The 17,026-nt window shown below is 34.9% G+C and overlaps 1 protein-coding gene across 1 annotated transcript in view; it reads right to left on the bottom strand.

Moving 5' to 3' along the window:
* LOC149566194 (uncharacterized) overlaps positions 1-17,026 on the bottom strand; it is a 181,313-nt gene that overhangs the window by 67,994 nt on the left and 96,293 nt on the right. Inside the window, exon 5 of the mRNA XM_089819618.1 lies at positions 16,855-16,897. Within this exon, the coding sequence (XP_089675744.1) occupies positions 16,855-16,897 (43 nt within the window). The remainder of the gene's footprint in view (positions 1-16,854; positions 16,898-17,026) is intronic.

The following is a 17,026-nucleotide window of genomic DNA, read 5'->3' as shown; positions in this document are numbered from 1 at the left end:
CTGGAAACTCCATTGAATGGATGTATTAGAGATAAGTGTTCTTTTATAAAGTGGATTTATTAAGTTACTTTATGACTTAAAGTCATTTTACAATAAAAGTAACTTAAGTGACTAAAAGACGAAAATGGCTTTTATCCCACATTGCCTAGTTGTTTGTACTTGCCCTCATATCGAGGTTATAAAAGCAATGAGCTTCCTTGGGATTGACATCATGAATATTATACTGTTCAAAATAACAGAGGTTGCTTAAATGTGATTGTTTGCTCTTGAGGATGAAACCCCTTAAGGCAAGTGTGAGGAGTTGGACGTAGCCCCAGCTGCTCATTGGAGACTTCATTCTTGCTAGTATGGAGTTTGTTTGGTGATATATCGTTCATATTGGGTCTACACCCAAGAGTACGTTGGTTGAAGCAGGCATGTACAGGGACTATTTTGTTAAATGCTACCTAGTGACCGTGGATCCAACTGCAAGGTATGGAGATCACATCATGTAATAGTGTAGTAGAAAGTCACTCAATTGATAGGGGCATTGGACGTAGCAGTGCGGGCTAGTAATGTGGGAGTTAGTGGCATTGAATGTTCCAGTTCTTCATCGTAGAGAGAGAGGGAGACAAAGGTGTTCAATTATCATAAGGAGAACTTGAGCATGATATGGGTGACATACAGGAAGTTGCGGGTATGTTGGCATCAATCACAGATGCGAGAAGCATAGGTGAACTTGACCACAAGTCAGCAGGAGTCATGCTCGATAAGGAGCAAGTCTGATACCGTATTCCAGTGGTCTGATTATTGATGGCAACAAGACCTCTGTGACATTCAACCGATCCGACCCAAGATCGTGTAACAACTAGTCCACTCACTGAAATATTAAGTTCCAATATCTTTTTTTTCTATATATCTATTGTTTGCATGAAACGTCAATATTGTTGTTCAAACCATGGGTGTGTGATATGTCCACATATTTGTTAGTGTAAGTCCTTATGAAATGAGAAACACAAGGAAGAGTTCAAATATGTGATTGAATGTTTGTTTTGGCATATATTGTACATTTCGAGCTTTATTTCTAAGTATTCTTATTACTTCATTGTTGTTACAGTCATATTGTGGAAGAATTTTTATGTTGGTTAGAGCCATCGACACCACTACCCATGTTATTTTAAGTTTTATTAGTTCAGACCAGTATTTTACGAGTTTAGATTATTACAATTATTGATTAACAGCCTAATGTTGAGTCATGTGTGTAGAGTCAAGTGTTAGCAGTTTAGGCTTTATTAGGACATGTTGATGTAGATAGTATTGACACTTTTGTTGATGCTATGAGTTGCACTAGGTGTGATACCCCTTACCAGACATTAGGTGATGACTCCGAGGAGGTTTTGGATGGATCCTAGGATCAATGTTTGTAGGATCTTACTATTGAGGTGGAAGCAGTTAGCCTAGACATGTGAGGAGATTGATACCGCAAGGGCTTCCATTTCTTTAGACGAGGAGTTGGTTGAGGCACATAGTAGTTGTATCTCGGATGCAGAGGTGTGCGAGGATGATAGCACATGTGAAACGATCTTGTGGTGGGCAGTTCTGATTCAGTTTCCTATCACAGTACAGTTAGTGAGACAGAGAGCTTGCATAGGAGGCAGGGGTTACATAGGCATCATGTGACTAGTTTGTTGAAGGTGAGTGGTAGTGACATTTCTTCAGCTCTTGAGCATTATGATGTTATACGTCAGATGCTAGACAGATCTAGTTGGGGTGCTCCTTTGTCAGATGAGCACGGTGATAGTAGTCTTTCCCTAGCAGAGATTCATACACTTCGAGAGGCTGTCAGGGTCTTGAAGCATAATTGCTCACAGTTAGTTGCTGACATGGATTACCTTATGGAGTAGGGTAGCACTTGTTATGAGGCACTGTTAGGGAAAGAGGAGGAGGTGATTGAGCACACCCAGGAGCTTGAGGTGATTGTAGACTCTCTTTAGTGTACTCAGTTGTAATGTCCCCGTCAAAATAGGAATCATATAATTAAAATATAGTTAAATAATAAATCAATAAAAATGTCCAAAGGGTTTATCTTAGTTGGTTGAAGCAATGAGTTATCATTGTGGAGGCCCTAGTTCAAATCCCAAAAGGGACATATTTGTGGAATTCTAAGTTGTGACTCTTGGTCTTCTATTAGTTGAAGGCGTAAGGTGTAATGTTCCTATCCTTTGCATGCATGCGACAAACAAGTGTAGGGTTCCTGACTTCTGGGTGTGTGACGAGTATGGATACACAAGAACTGTGGGCCGTACAGTAGTGTGGGTTGTGGAGGGAAGTACAAACGAAGTTGGAAGCCGTACGATGACAAATATAGTGGTCGTACGGTGGCAACAAGGTGGCCATACGAGGGGGCACCTACAGGTCGTATGATGCAAACAAGTTAGCTGTATGATGATTGTAGAAGGAGTACGGTGGGGGGAAAGAGGAGGGCGTACGACAAATGCTAGATGGTTGTATGGAAGGTCGTACGCTGGTGCTGATGGAAGACAGAAATTATGTACGGATGTGTGGGTGGAGGGTGAAGGCTGTACAGCCAAAAAAGTTGCAGATAAGGACAAGAAGTGGTGCGAATGGATATCTGAGCCCTACAGTGAGAACACTCCTGTTCATTCACAAACACATAGATTTTGATGAAATCCAAACACCAAAGAATAATGATTTTATTACAAACAATTCTTCAAGAAATATATATGCCGAAAGATGGTGCTCCAATTTGCTAGATCCGAGCGAAGTATTACAAGCAATGAAATAGGGTGAGGGTTGAATCCCACCGAAATTGAGATGACCAAATAAGGAAGATCTTTCACTTCCGAAATGGCGAACAACAGAGAATCCCAACAGGAATTCGCAGTACAAAGAAAATAATCCAAATTGCATACCTAAAGACTACCTACAAGTCGTGTTTAAATACCCATCAAGAAACTTTTCGAGGGTGTATAAAGATAGCTGATGGCGACACCAACTATGGAAACAAAATAAAAATGGGTCTAAGATATATTAAATCAATCGGCCCATTAACAAGGTTTAATTAAATACATTTATTTTATGATGGGGACATTACATAAGGAGCTTGAATAAGCTTGTAAGTCTTATGTTGTTTCCAATGAACACAAGATTTGTAAACGATTTCAATATTTTAGAAAACAATCAATAAAATAATAGTATATATATAATGATATAACTATAATATTATAATCATATTATGATCATATTATAATATCACATAATATATCATATACTATTAAATTATGCTTGCAATATGATAGTATGGAAATAAAATAAATGATAATATTATCATATACAATAATAAAATATAACTTCCTAGCAATGAATAATAATCAAAATATATAAATCGAACCATATAATATTATATGATTTATATATATAATAATATAAATATGATAATATTTTAATATTAAATAATTAAATATTAATATTAATTAATAATAAATATAGTAATTATATTAATATAATACATCTAATATGAAAGGACACATCCTTCTCACACTAACATATATAAAGGAATAACTACAATGACAAGGGACATTCAGAAGATTTATCAAGAAAATCATTTAAAAACTTGGAAATTTTATAAGAAATCTACAAACGAAAATTACAGTACAAATCCGAGATATTACAAACAGTATCAGAGCGCATGATCCTACCATCTTGTGAAATAGAAGAAGACCCATTTTCTTAAATCATTGAATAAGATTATTATAGATGACAAACAAGATAACAAAAAACTTTTATATCAAATAGGTTTGCAATAAAAATAAAGATTGGAAAGGGGACATGATCTGGAGCATGATCCTATCGATCTAGAGACCTACAAGTTGCAAGTCATGAAAGTTAAAAGAACGAGAATACAAAATCATCAATCCTAGAGATTCATGATGAAGGAATAAGATTTACTAATGAATCATTTAATCAAATGGAAAGAAAGCTACATAATGCAAGGTCACTATTTAATTATTGGAGGTAAAAGATAATTTTGGGAGGAAGCGCATAGGATTCACATACGATATAAATGCTAATAACTCCAATCAACAATCATGGAAATAGTATCAAGCATCCAATGAACAAAAATGCATAGCATATTAACCATGTAGATGTTATGACATGTATAGTCATAATTGTTTATCAATGCCGCGAAACTCTCACTAAACGAACCACTTGTCTAAGTTGTATATGGATGTCACTACCAAGACAAGAATGCACTAGGAAGGAGGAAAGAGGTATTTCTTGGATACACGTGAGAGTATTAATCTTGCAGAAATAGGGAAACCATAGAGTTATATAAGAACATCCAAAAATTATCTCCTCCAAATTGGATTTTCTATTGGGATAAAGAACGTTTTTTGCTAAACTAGTTTCAAGAGTAATAAACATGACATGCAATTGAATACATCAGCAACTTGAATATAAAACAATAGCTATCCCTTCAATTGTATTAGGTTGACTCTCTGAATGAAATATATAGAATAGTGAATCTCTTCTCATAGGAATAGTAGACATATTAAACTTATAAGGACCGCAGGAAAATTGGGAGCTATCAAACCTCGCATGGAGATTGGCGAAGGAATTATGAGCTGCTTAACCACACTAAATAATTGCAAAGCTATGTCATGACTAACAATATAACAGACGAGCGAATGAGACGTAGGATATATATACGATAATGCGACCTATAAATAGAAGATTAGACAACGATCGGGTTTTAGACATGTGAAAAGAAGGCAAGTTAACACATATCGGTCTGCAAGTGAATGGGGCGGAAATAAACAAAGCATGCAAATTGGGATGTCACTGGACAAATATATATAATAATACAAACTCAAGACATATATAATAATATACATAGAATACAAAAAGGAAATTTTGCATGGGAAAGTCGTATCTTTTGCAAAATATAATGGAAATGGATGTGATGTGATAGTTCCCTTGGAAAAAAGTCAAATGGATCAATTATATTATATATTTGATTTCCCATACAATGTAGAACTTGAAGTGACCAAGTTACGTATTACTTCATAACTATTATAGTTTCTTTTATACACACACACACACACCTATTACACACACTTGCAATAGAAATATACCAAGCGAATTAGATGAGGGAAATCAAAATATCCCCACTTGCAACGTCTATCCATGGGATGCGTAGATAAGGGAAGACAAGTAAGCATACAAAGGGAAGGCGATCCACTTATTTCAGCAACCCATAAATGTAAAAGAAGGAAGTAAATTAAATTTATTAAATTAAAAGGAAGGAAATACAACTACACCCCATCAGATGAGAAAAGGACCAAAAGCTAAGTTACAAATGAAACCATTCTAAAGAGAACACACCGATTGGATTGACACATTTCATTTGGAAACATAATCTCCCCCTTACATAATAAATAAGAAATCCATGTGAGATAGGGGGAGCAAAGGAAAAAGTCAAATTCCATGTCTAGCAAGACAAATGAATAATTAGGAACAGAAGGATATTGGTCAAGCCATGTTAAGGGAAAAAAGCCGAAATTATAGGGGCTTCCTAAAGTTGAGACTTTGGAGGATATTAATCCTTATTTTTAATAGCAAAAAAATATATCTAGTTTAAATTAAATTTATTATTTTCTTATACATATATGTGTCAAACTATATGATGAAGTCGTATGATTATGGCACTTTCTTATTATGCAATATTATACATTTCACCTATATATGTAATTCAAATTCTTATTAGGGATTTTTGAGAAAAATAAAGAATAATTTAGACAAGGGACATAATTGAAGTAGGATTATCTCTATTATCACAATTATTTAATTTATGATCGGAAAGTTACAATGTTACTAAGGAGGGGCTTGTCTAAGTCCAAGTAATTGGATCTTTGTCCCAAGATACAGTAGGGATCAACGACTCATGATCCTTTAGGACATGGGCTTGGATCTGTAAACTTTGAGGGAATCCATTTGCATATTTGGCATCTAGGTAACTTGGATAACATTTATACCTTCCAATCTTAAATTCAGATGATAACATCTACTCTATCCTTCACCAATTTGAAATAATAATATGACCATATATATAAGAATTAATATTACTTCTTATATTGCGAATAAGAGAAGACAGTGATGTTACCAAGGAGGGGCTTGTCTAAGTCCAAGCAATTGGATCTTTGTCCCAAGATAGGGTAGGGGTCAGCGATCTATAATCTTTTGCGATGTGGACTTGGACTTGTAAACTTTGAGGGAATCCATTTGCACATTTGGCATCTAGGCAACTTGGATAACATCAACTCCTATCTTTCGAGGTTTATATGAGTGTTAAAGATGAACAAAGTATTTCTATTAGAGAATTGGTTTGGAGTAATTTATCATGGCTCGCATTATTTTTGAAACTTATATTTACACGTGCACTAATGATCACTTGTGGTTATAGGAATTTATCAAAGAATTAAAAGACGTTAATCAGCAATGCATGTATTATGTGTCTACATCGTATCTTCTTTGTGTTTTCTTGCATTCATGTGTCTGCATAGTGTTTTCATGTGTCTACTTCGTGTTTTCATGCATTCATGTATCTACTTTGTGTTTTAATGCATTAATATGTATATTGCATAAATCATATAGGTGTTATTGCATTGAAATATTGAGGGAATCCATTTGCACATTTGGCATTTAGGCAACTTGGATAACATCGAGTCCTTCTATCATTCGAGGTTTATCCAAGTGTTAAAGATGAGCAAACTAATTCTATTAGAGAATTGGTTTGAAGTAATTTATCATGACTCACATTATTTTTGAAACTTATATTTACACATGCAATAATGATCACTTGTGGTTGCAGGAATTTATCAAAGAATTAAAAGGCGTTAATCAGCGATGCATGTATTATGTGTCTACATTGTGTTTTCCTGCATTCATGTGTCTACATCGTGTTTTCATGTGTATGCTTCGTGTTTTCATGCATTCATGTGTCTGCTTCGTGTTTTCATGCATTCATGCGTCTACTTCGTGTTTTCATGCATTAATATGTATGCTGCATAAATCCTATAGGTGTTATTGCATCCAAATATGTGCTATGTATGTTGAATCTTGAGAAAAGTTATGTATGAGTAATCTTTTCTTAAGGACAAGAAAATTCGAGAGGGAAGGATTGTGATGTCCCCATCAAAATAGGAACCATTTAATTAAATATAGTTAAATAATAAATCAATAAAATAATAGTATATAAAAATGATATAACTATAATATTATAATCGTATTATAATATCACATACTATTAAATTATACTTGCAATATGAAATTATGGAAATAATATAAATGATAATATTATCATATACAATAATAAAGTATAACCTCCTAGCAATGAATAATAATTAAAATATATAAACCAAACCATATAATATTATATGATTTATATATAATGATATAAATATGATAATATATTAATATTAAATAATTTAATATTAATATTCATTAATAATAAATATAGTAATTATATTAATATAATACATTTAATATGAAAGGACACATCCCTTCTCACACTATAGTATATAAAGGAATAAGTACAGTGAGAAGGGACATTGAAAAGATTTATCAAGAAAATCATTTAAAAACTGAGAAATTTTATATGAAATCTATGAACGAAAATTATAGTATAAATTGGGGACATTACATTAGTTGGTTCTTCAGGAGTCAGAGTCACGATTGGATGAGGTGAACATGGAGTTGGAGCATGTTCGGTCCACACCGACCCCAAATCCAGTTCAGCTACAGCTCGTAGTGGATGGTGGTGAGTTTGCTTCTACAGTTGAGGATGGGGGGCGTGATGATGTGGCAGTCACATCCATCAAAGATATGGGTGCAATAGGTATGGAGAACATGAGAGCATCAGCAGAGACAAGCTCTCATGGTGATTTGCTTCCTTTTGCTAGAAGCAAATCTATTTCTTCATCTCATACAACTCGTAGAATTGGATAGTTGAAAATGCCATGTTTTCAAAGGGTCAACTGTGGGTCGCAAGGGAGCAGGTTGATGCTTCCACATATAATTTCTACTGTACAGATTCTTTCATTGAGTATCTTTTGGAGAATTCAGATGTGCGGGAGGATTCATACAGAGTGTCTGAGGGTACTCTCATCCAGGGCTCTTGTGCTATTCGGAGGTTGGTGGGAAAGATTGTAGAAACTTTGTTTACGATGCTTCCGCATAGGGATCTTGTGGTCGGGTTGCTGAGAGAGTTGCGCCAGATCCTGCCCGACCAATAGTTCGAAGTTAGAGATTGGAGTCGTCTCCTAATTCCCACTTCGATATGATGAACCCTTGACAGAGATTGGTAGTTTTTATCAGCATTACACTGTGAGGAGTGCACATCACTTCCCTTTTGACCCATAGGTAGAGTACTTGGTTTCACATAGGTGTGGGTTGGTTCTAGTTTCATACCATCCATTATGGGATGGGTTAGCACCATCTTTAGCAAATGGGCTTGGCAGCTGGAAGTTAGACCGCTTGTGGTATCCACACACCCAGGACAGTTCACTAGAGGTTGGAGTTGGTGATAGTGATTCAAGCACTTATGGTTGTTATCATCTCCACAGTGCAGTTGGGTGTGAGTGTCAATTTGGTTGGGACTCAGATATTGATAGAGTTGGTATTTCAATTGGATTGAGTTCCGAAGAGTTGTTCCTGCCATCAACACCTAGAGTTAGTTTCCAGATGATTCTGTCATTAATATCAGTTATTTGGTGTTGATGCTATAGGAGTTGCATGTACATTGCAAGGATAGTACGTAGTTCTACCCTTGGGATTCAGGTGGACTGTGTTGTTCTTTTTGCTTTGGGATTGCTTGGGGACAACCAATCTTAGGGAGGGAGGACTGTAATGTCCCCATTTTTAGTAGGTTCCTGTTGTTGGCTTGGTCAATCCACCATTGCAACCCTCATGAGCTGACAGTGGGATTTGAGGGTCTCAGTTGTAGGGATTATAGGTTTTCCAGTAGCCTATGGTGTGTTTTGGCACTATTTGAGGGACTTACTATTTATAGCAAGTCAAACTGTTGGTTTTGATGAGCTCAGTTGAGTTAGAGGAGTTGAGTAATGCTCTTAGCTTTTATTTTGGGCTTCGGTTTGGGCTCCAAGAATCTTGGAGAGAGAGTCAATTTATAGTAAGTCATCCCGTCAAATTCACTCATTGTCTTTCATCATCGGGATCACTCTGGCATTGTCAATTTTTTATTTTAATGCTTCTTCAGTTGTTTTCGCATAACGGGTGAATTATTATTATTCATCTAAATATGCTGAGGTTGCTATTTTTGTCAGTGTTTTATGTTGGTCACCTCAATATCATAGCTCATTGCAACCGGATTGAAATTTTTTAAATCATGAGCACAAGAAACAATGGCCTCACGTGTAAGAATTTCATGATATGGTTGAAAAGGTCGGCTTTGGGAGCCAAAAGATAGTAATAAATATAATATATGGCACGTTAAAAAATAATGATGTATTGAGGAAGCTTCTTAAGTGAAGTTGCGTTAGGGAAACTTTGTGCCAATGGGGGTTATAAATATGATCTTATTTTGATGGAAAAGAATTTGATTATTTGATTATCTTATTTTCTTTTGTTGTCTTGGTGACACTTCTGAGGCTCTAATTTTGTGCCCTTGCTGAAGTATAAGGGTTTGGGATCTACAACTGAAGTATTGTAGATTCCATTCTGAGAATCATTCCGAGATTGCTTGGCAAATTGTGCCAAGGTATACAATTTGTCATTTCTCCTACTATATTAACTATTGCTAATGAGAAGTTTAGTTTTTCTTGTTGTTGGAGGTTGTTCTAGAATTTGTGAAGGGATTCACGAGAATTGTTTTGTCAAATTGTGTGTTGGTTAATTTGGAGTTGGTTGAGCACACATTTATATTTTGTGCTAGGCGTTATTTTCTTCCTACACTTTCGGAGCAATGTTTTCCATATCTACAGTTATATGTGTTGGTTGAAAAATTAATTTGTTGCTACTAATCTTCATTTCAGAGGGTTTCAAGGAATGTCTTACCTTTAAGTTCATGGATTGTAACTTCTAACTTTCCTGGGTATTGCTACTTTAGATAATAGGGGATATTTTATCAACTAGGTTATTTTTATTTTGTGAAAATACTCAGTATCTAAGTTGATATTTAAAATCTAGAATTTCAGCTGTATATTCCCTATGTAATATCCAAATATTTGAATTGAAATTATTATTGCAATATCTTCTATTTTTCTTCTATATTGTTGTATCAAAAATTGTGAAACCTCAAAAACAGAAAAAGAAACCAATTCTTCAATACAGATTGTTTGAGAGCCAACAGGGCTCATTACATTCATATGGGATGAAACAAGTATTGTTACCTTTGGTAGGAGATCCTAAGAATGAGTATCACACCACATTAAGGGTTTGCTTGATTTAAGGAAGGAAATTCTTAGATGGTATGGTGTCATGCTTTGATTCTGAAGAAGCCTAATTTGACAATAATGGATGAACAATGTAAGGAGATAATAGAGTTATTGACAAAATTTGAAGACGTCATTTCAAATAATGTACACAATGGATTACCTTCTGTTGGAAGTATCATTGTATCCGTGAGCAAGTTTACCAAACAAAGCGCCACATCGCATGACACCTGTAGAAAATGAAGAATTGAATAGGCTAGTGTGAGAGTTGTTGAGAAAAGGTCTTATCAGAAAAAGTTTGAGTGCTTGCACAGTAGTATTAGCACCTAAGAAGAATGGAGAATAGAAAATGTGTACTGATTCAAGAGCTATCAACCAAATCACAATAAGGTGTAGAGCCTAAAATGGATGATATAATGGATTGATTGAGTGGAGCAAAGTACCTTAGTAAGATTAATTTGAAGAATGGTTATTATCAAATCAGAATTAGGGAAGGTGATGAATAGAAAACTGCATTTAATACTAATAATGGTTTGTATAAATAGAAGGTTATGCATTTTGGTTTAACTAATGCACCTAGTACTTTCATGAGGCTAATGAATGAAGTATTGAAGAAATTCTTGGGTAAATTTGTGATTGTGTATCTGGATGATATTCTGATTTTCAGTAAGAGTAAGGAAGAACATTTGTTGCATCTAAGACAAGTGTTGCAGAGATTGAAAGAAGAAAATTTAATTAATATCAAGAAATGTTATTCCATGAAGGAAGAGATAGGGTATCTTGGATTTGTGGTTTTTGTTAACGGTTTGAAGATGGATCCTGAAAAGGTTAAAGCAATTTTGGAATGGCCTACACCAGAGTGTTAGAGAAAGTAGATCATTTCATGGATTGACCTTTTTTACTAAAAGTTTATCAGGAATTTCTTGTAATCCTATGACAAAGACTATGACAGGTGATCAAAAGGATTTCAAATGGACCCATGGAATAGATCAAAGTTTTTAGTTGATGATGGACACCAGTAATGGCTTTACAGGATTTCAACAAGGTATTTCAAGTGGATTGTGGTGCAAGTGGGAATGCAATTGGAGTTGTGTTAAGTCGAGAAGGTAGACATATTGCCTTTTACGGTGAAAAGTTGAATGATACCCAGAGGAAATATTCAGTTTATGATCAAGAGTTCTATGCCATATTTCAAGCCTTTAAAATGGAGACATTACTTGTTGCCTAAGGAATTTGAGTTGCATACTGATATAAAGCATTAAATAGTATTTTGGTAGTCAAGAAAAGTCAAATTAGAGACACATGAGATAGGTTGAGTTCTTGCAGAGTTATACTTTTGTGTTGAAGCATAGAAGTGGACGGTCAAATAGAGTAGTCGATGCATTGAGTAGAAGGAGGAATTTGCTAACAAAGATGAGAAGAAATGCTTGGGTTTGAAGAATTGAAAACCTTATATGAGACTGGTAATGATTTTGCTAAAGCATGGAAGGCTTGTAAGAAACCAATTACAATTGACCACAAATAATTCGATTATTTTATTCAAGTTGATATATTGTTCAAAGGAATTCAATCATGCATACCTAGAGCATCAATAAGGGATAATCTGATTAAAGAGAAACTGTTATCTCTAAAAGTTGCACCCCGACTAAGTTTTAAAGCTCAATCACTCTGAGAAACATGGAAATACTCATGGGTGTGTGGTTTATCCAAAATTGGAGTAAATCCCTGAATTTTAAGCTGGTTCCTATATGACACTTCACCTAAGATAGATGCATGAATATGAAATACTTGGCTGGAAAAGGGTAAGAAGGATTTCTTGCATGAACTTAAATGGTAAATTTAATTGAAACTTAAGGTAATGCACCAAAACATTAGGATGAGAAGATTATTGATTTTGATAAAAAATGAAATCTTCCTAAAAAGTTCAATATTTGTACAATATTGATATCAAAAACTCACATACAATCACTTTATAAGAAGGATTGACTTCAAACAAATGCTAACAGGAATAATGATATCCACAATTAACAACCTGAAATGAAGTAAAACTCACAACTTATAACCTATTTGAGTATCAAATATTCACTTGCAGATGCTAAAACTAAGACATTCACTCAAGGAATAAAAATGAATCACAAAAACATCAGATCAGTAACTTATATACAACAAAGTGAACACAGAAATGGCTTCCAAATTGTTCTTTATTCAAGCTCTAGAGGTGACAAAATAACACCCTCATAAAACTGGTTTACAAGACAATGAAGGACTCAAGAGAGATCACTCCAAAATTGTCTCTGCATAAAAATTGGAACCCCTACAAATGAGCCTTCACCTCATATATATGCCTTTTACATCCAACTGCATTTAGGAGAGCAATAACTCCTTGGTTCAATTCAATCAATAAGGCACTTTTTGAGCCCACTAAGAGATTTTTAAAAGGCATACAAGTGGCCCAAAAGGCGTGGCCCCAAAATATCATCATAAAGGCCTAACGTAAATGCAGTCATATTTCTCAAAACGGTTCACAAAAGACTCTCAAATGCATTAACTCTTCAACCTTCGAATCTCATCACTATGAGCTTTGCACTTTGTCATCAGTTCTGCATCATAATAGGAACCTTTCAATTTTAGTGCACATCATTAACTATTTGATATTCACCTTCTTTTGGCTTTTCATTCTGATTGCAACGTTCTTTGCTCTCTTGTTGTTTGCTACCATACAATGACTGTCTTTGTTTTGACTCAAAATACATTTATTATTCATGCAACCTTATGCTCATGACGGTCGCCTTGTTGATTAAAACTGATATTGTATCATTTGTTTTTCTGTCTTTTACACAGCATCATTATGATAGCTTCAGCCTTATAAAATTACTGCTTTACATAATGGGCTGCTATAGGAACACTTCTCATTGTTTCCTTCGTATGGTCGTTGTCCCCATGTGCATTGAATAGATGCTTCCTTTTTAGCACATTGATTGTTTGTTTAACTGTTAATGAACTCATGACATCCCTATTTATGACAGTAGATGACTGCTCTTCTCTTTATTGGTTCCCCTGCAATAATTGTATTATGGCTACATGACTACTTTTATTTTTTATGATCTGGCATCCGAGGCTGCAAACTTTGTGTTTTTCCACTTAAATAACTGTATTTCTCACAGATAGATTGGAAAAAGGTTGTCTATTTTATATCTCTTTTTCTAATGAGCATATGAGTCTTTGTTTGAGAACTACACCTTGCTTTTGTAGTTGTATGCTATCTTCCTGTAGCAACATTTATCATGTCTTTTGTTTCATAGCAGCCTGTACTTATCATCTTTTCATCCCATTAAGATAGTACTTTTGTGTTTCTGTGTATAAGTATTTCAAGGCTTTTTAATATGACATAACTTTATCATTTTCTCTTTGCTATTGTATGGAAAGTCTTCACACATTTTTGCTTCTATACATTGTCTTTACAACTGCATATTGATGTGGAGTGTATTTGATTACTTTTCAACTGCATTTCTGACTCCTTGTCTCTTATTAGCAAGCTAGGGTTGAACCCTTGTGAGAGCCACATTTACATCCACTTGTTAATCAAAGACACCTATTATTGCACATGAAGCAAACTAGTTAGGAATAAATTTGCATTTTCGCTCTGAAGTTTGTATGCATGTGTGGTCTATAGGTATGAAGTAGGACTAGTCATTTCTTAGATCCTTTGGATCTAACCCCTTCTCTTTTTCACTTTTCAAGGTACAAGGCAATGAAGAAGCAAGGATGCAGGAGCAGCGGGGAAGCGGGAGTTGTCAATGCCTTCAACAGAATAGTCAATCATTCAAGCAATGACTAGCCTTGCTTTGCATTTATACCCTTTTTTTCTTGTTACACATATGTATGCATGCTTTAAATTTAAAGTGCAAATATTCATTTCTGGCTAGTTTCACGGCTTATGTGGAGCATTTGAACAATATTTGATCAATAAACATATTACATTTTCAGAGAACAATATTCAACATATGTTCTTTCTCATTCTATTCTTTCTTTCATAAAATGCAATAGTTACTTCTGAAAATAATAGTTCAGACATTGGATAGCACATGATATAGAATAGATTAAAATGTACCTCTTTTTACTTAAAATACAACACTCTACCTAATTGAGCCAATAGGTGAAAATTAGGTAACAAAAACGTAGTGACTTGCCGAACACTTCAGTATTGACAAAATAGTAAGTTTGTGAGTGAAAGGTATTATTGGCCACAAATATATAAGGATGTCAAAAAATTTGTTCAACGTTGCAGAATTTGTCACACCATTGTCTGTACCTAGTAAACCTTGGGAGTATATTAGCATGGATTTTGTTTCGGGGTTACCAGGACATAGGTAATCATTCTACATTTGTGCTAGTGGATAGATTTTCTAAAATATCACATTTCTAAAATATCTGACACAATAGATGTAGCTGACTTATTCTTTAAGGAGATTGTAAGGTTACATGGGTTACCCAGGAGTATAGTTTCGAATAAGGATATCAAGTTTGTAGGTTATTTTTGGAGGATACTTTGGAGGAAGCTAAATACTGATTTGAATTTTAGTTCTACTTTTCATCTACAAATTGATGGACAAAAAGAGGTGGTAAATAGGAGTTCAGGGAATTAGTTGAGGAGCTTGGTTGAAGCTAATCCTGGAAAATGGGATTTGGCTTTGGCACAAGCAGAAGTCACATTTTGAACTAGTTACTGGTATTATTCATAAGGGAGTTCTAGAGTTAAGGGGTCTTAAGCAAGAGGCTAAGAGGAGTGTTAAAGCAGAAGAATTTGTGAATTACATGAAGTCAATACATGAGGAGGTTAATCATCATTTGGAATGTATGAATCAGAAGTATAAGTAGGTGGATAAGACTAGGAGACGTAAGGATTTTTCAGAAGGAGATGAAGTTATGGTTCATTTGAAGAAATGAAGATTTCTAGTTGGAACTTATAACAAAATAAAGATGAGGAAGTTTGGACCTTGTAGGATCTTTAAGAGGTTTGATTCTTGAAATGTTTGTGGAGTTACCTAAGGATAAGATTATTTCACCTATATTCAACATTGCAGATTTGTAAGAGTATCATAAAGCTAAAGGGAGTTAAGACGATTATTCAAATGTGAAACAACAGTTTCCTAACAAGCAGTTGAACTGAATAGAGAAAGTATTAAACAATAAAGTTGGAAGGAGTACAAAGGTAAACAATATAAAGAGCATTTGATCAAGTGGAAGAGGATTTCTTAGGCTGAGTTGGATCATTTTTATTCTTCTCAAGTATAAAAGTGAGATACTCGCTTTTTTATCAACCTGGGTGTCTAATGCAAGAGCATCTTGGGTTAGGAGCCATCTTGCATCAACCAGAAATGTTCTATTTCCAGTTTTTGCTAGTTTGTCAGTTTATTTTGGTTTGTTGATCAATTCAGCAATCCTTGATTTGTTCGAGTCAGCATTTGCAATGTTTGGACTCTGGAGTATGAGTTGGACCTAGTCTTGTTCATATTCCTAGGTCCGTAGCTTATTTGGACCTGTGTTGCTCAAATTGTGATTCATTCTCTCTCGGGTAGCTTGTTCTTGCCATTTTCATGACCATTGGTGGATTTCAATCTTGAGATGGAAATCTACGATCATGGTCTTTAGTGGTGCTTCTAGCTACATTCTTGGATCATGTAAGGACCTAAATCTGGAGTTGCAAGCTTTCAAACGGTTTATGACTTGTGTTCCTTGTGATTTGGGACCGGACTTATTTATTGTAATATGTTGGGGAATGTCATGGATCTTGAGGCCGACCTGCATGTCGTGATGCCTATACATTGTAATGTATCTATTGTGGTAGTTGATGAGCAGCTTATAAGGTATCAAGATAATAGTTCATTGGAATTGGATCTAAGGTCTCTAACCGATGATTGTAAGCAAGCAAGCATGTATGAGCTCGGCTTGTAAGAAGGCCTATTGCCGAACATCTGTACATCTAATTTTCTATAAATAAATGTTGATCTCGCTTTGTTCTCTCGGTATACTTGTTGTTTCTGTTGTGTTTACTCTTGCTGCAGAATTGGACAGGTCTCTTTCAGGTCTCTCCCATCAGATGACTGTGTCAATAATGAACCTTCATCATCTCAACACAACTAATGGATTTCAAGATTCGAAAAAACCTTCAATTTTGTGGATCGCTTGTCATTTCTTAAATATGTGGACTGTATGAAAGTTTAATCATTACTTTCTTTGTATTAATTCTTTCTACTTTGATAATGATTTATTTTCTCTTGGAGATGTTTAGAACAGAGAGGCCATACATAAGTACTAAAAAATCATATGTTGATCACACAGGCACAAGAGAAACAAGGGAAAGGATGCTAATAGAAGATAGAATAGGTTTTTGAGACATCACCATTGTGCAGATAATAATTGACAAACTCCAGTTCAGCTCCAACCTAGAAAAGAAATTCCAATGCATCATTCATTGCTACAAATCTTGCTAGCAACCATATTTTTACAACATACATGGTTATCAGAACAATAACTTCTTCTACCCTCTTTGAAAAAACAAAGAAAAGATAAAT

Source organism: Cupressus sempervirens, chromosome 3 (genome assembly GCF_028749045.1).
Source record: "Cupressus sempervirens isolate cs-2001-9-10 chromosome 3, ASM2874904v1, whole genome shotgun sequence".
In the NCBI taxonomy this organism is placed as follows: Eukaryota; Viridiplantae; Streptophyta; class Pinopsida; order Cupressales; family Cupressaceae; genus Cupressus; species Cupressus sempervirens.
Note: the sequence above shows the minus strand (reverse complement) of the source record. Positions and strands in the feature narration are given on the sequence as shown.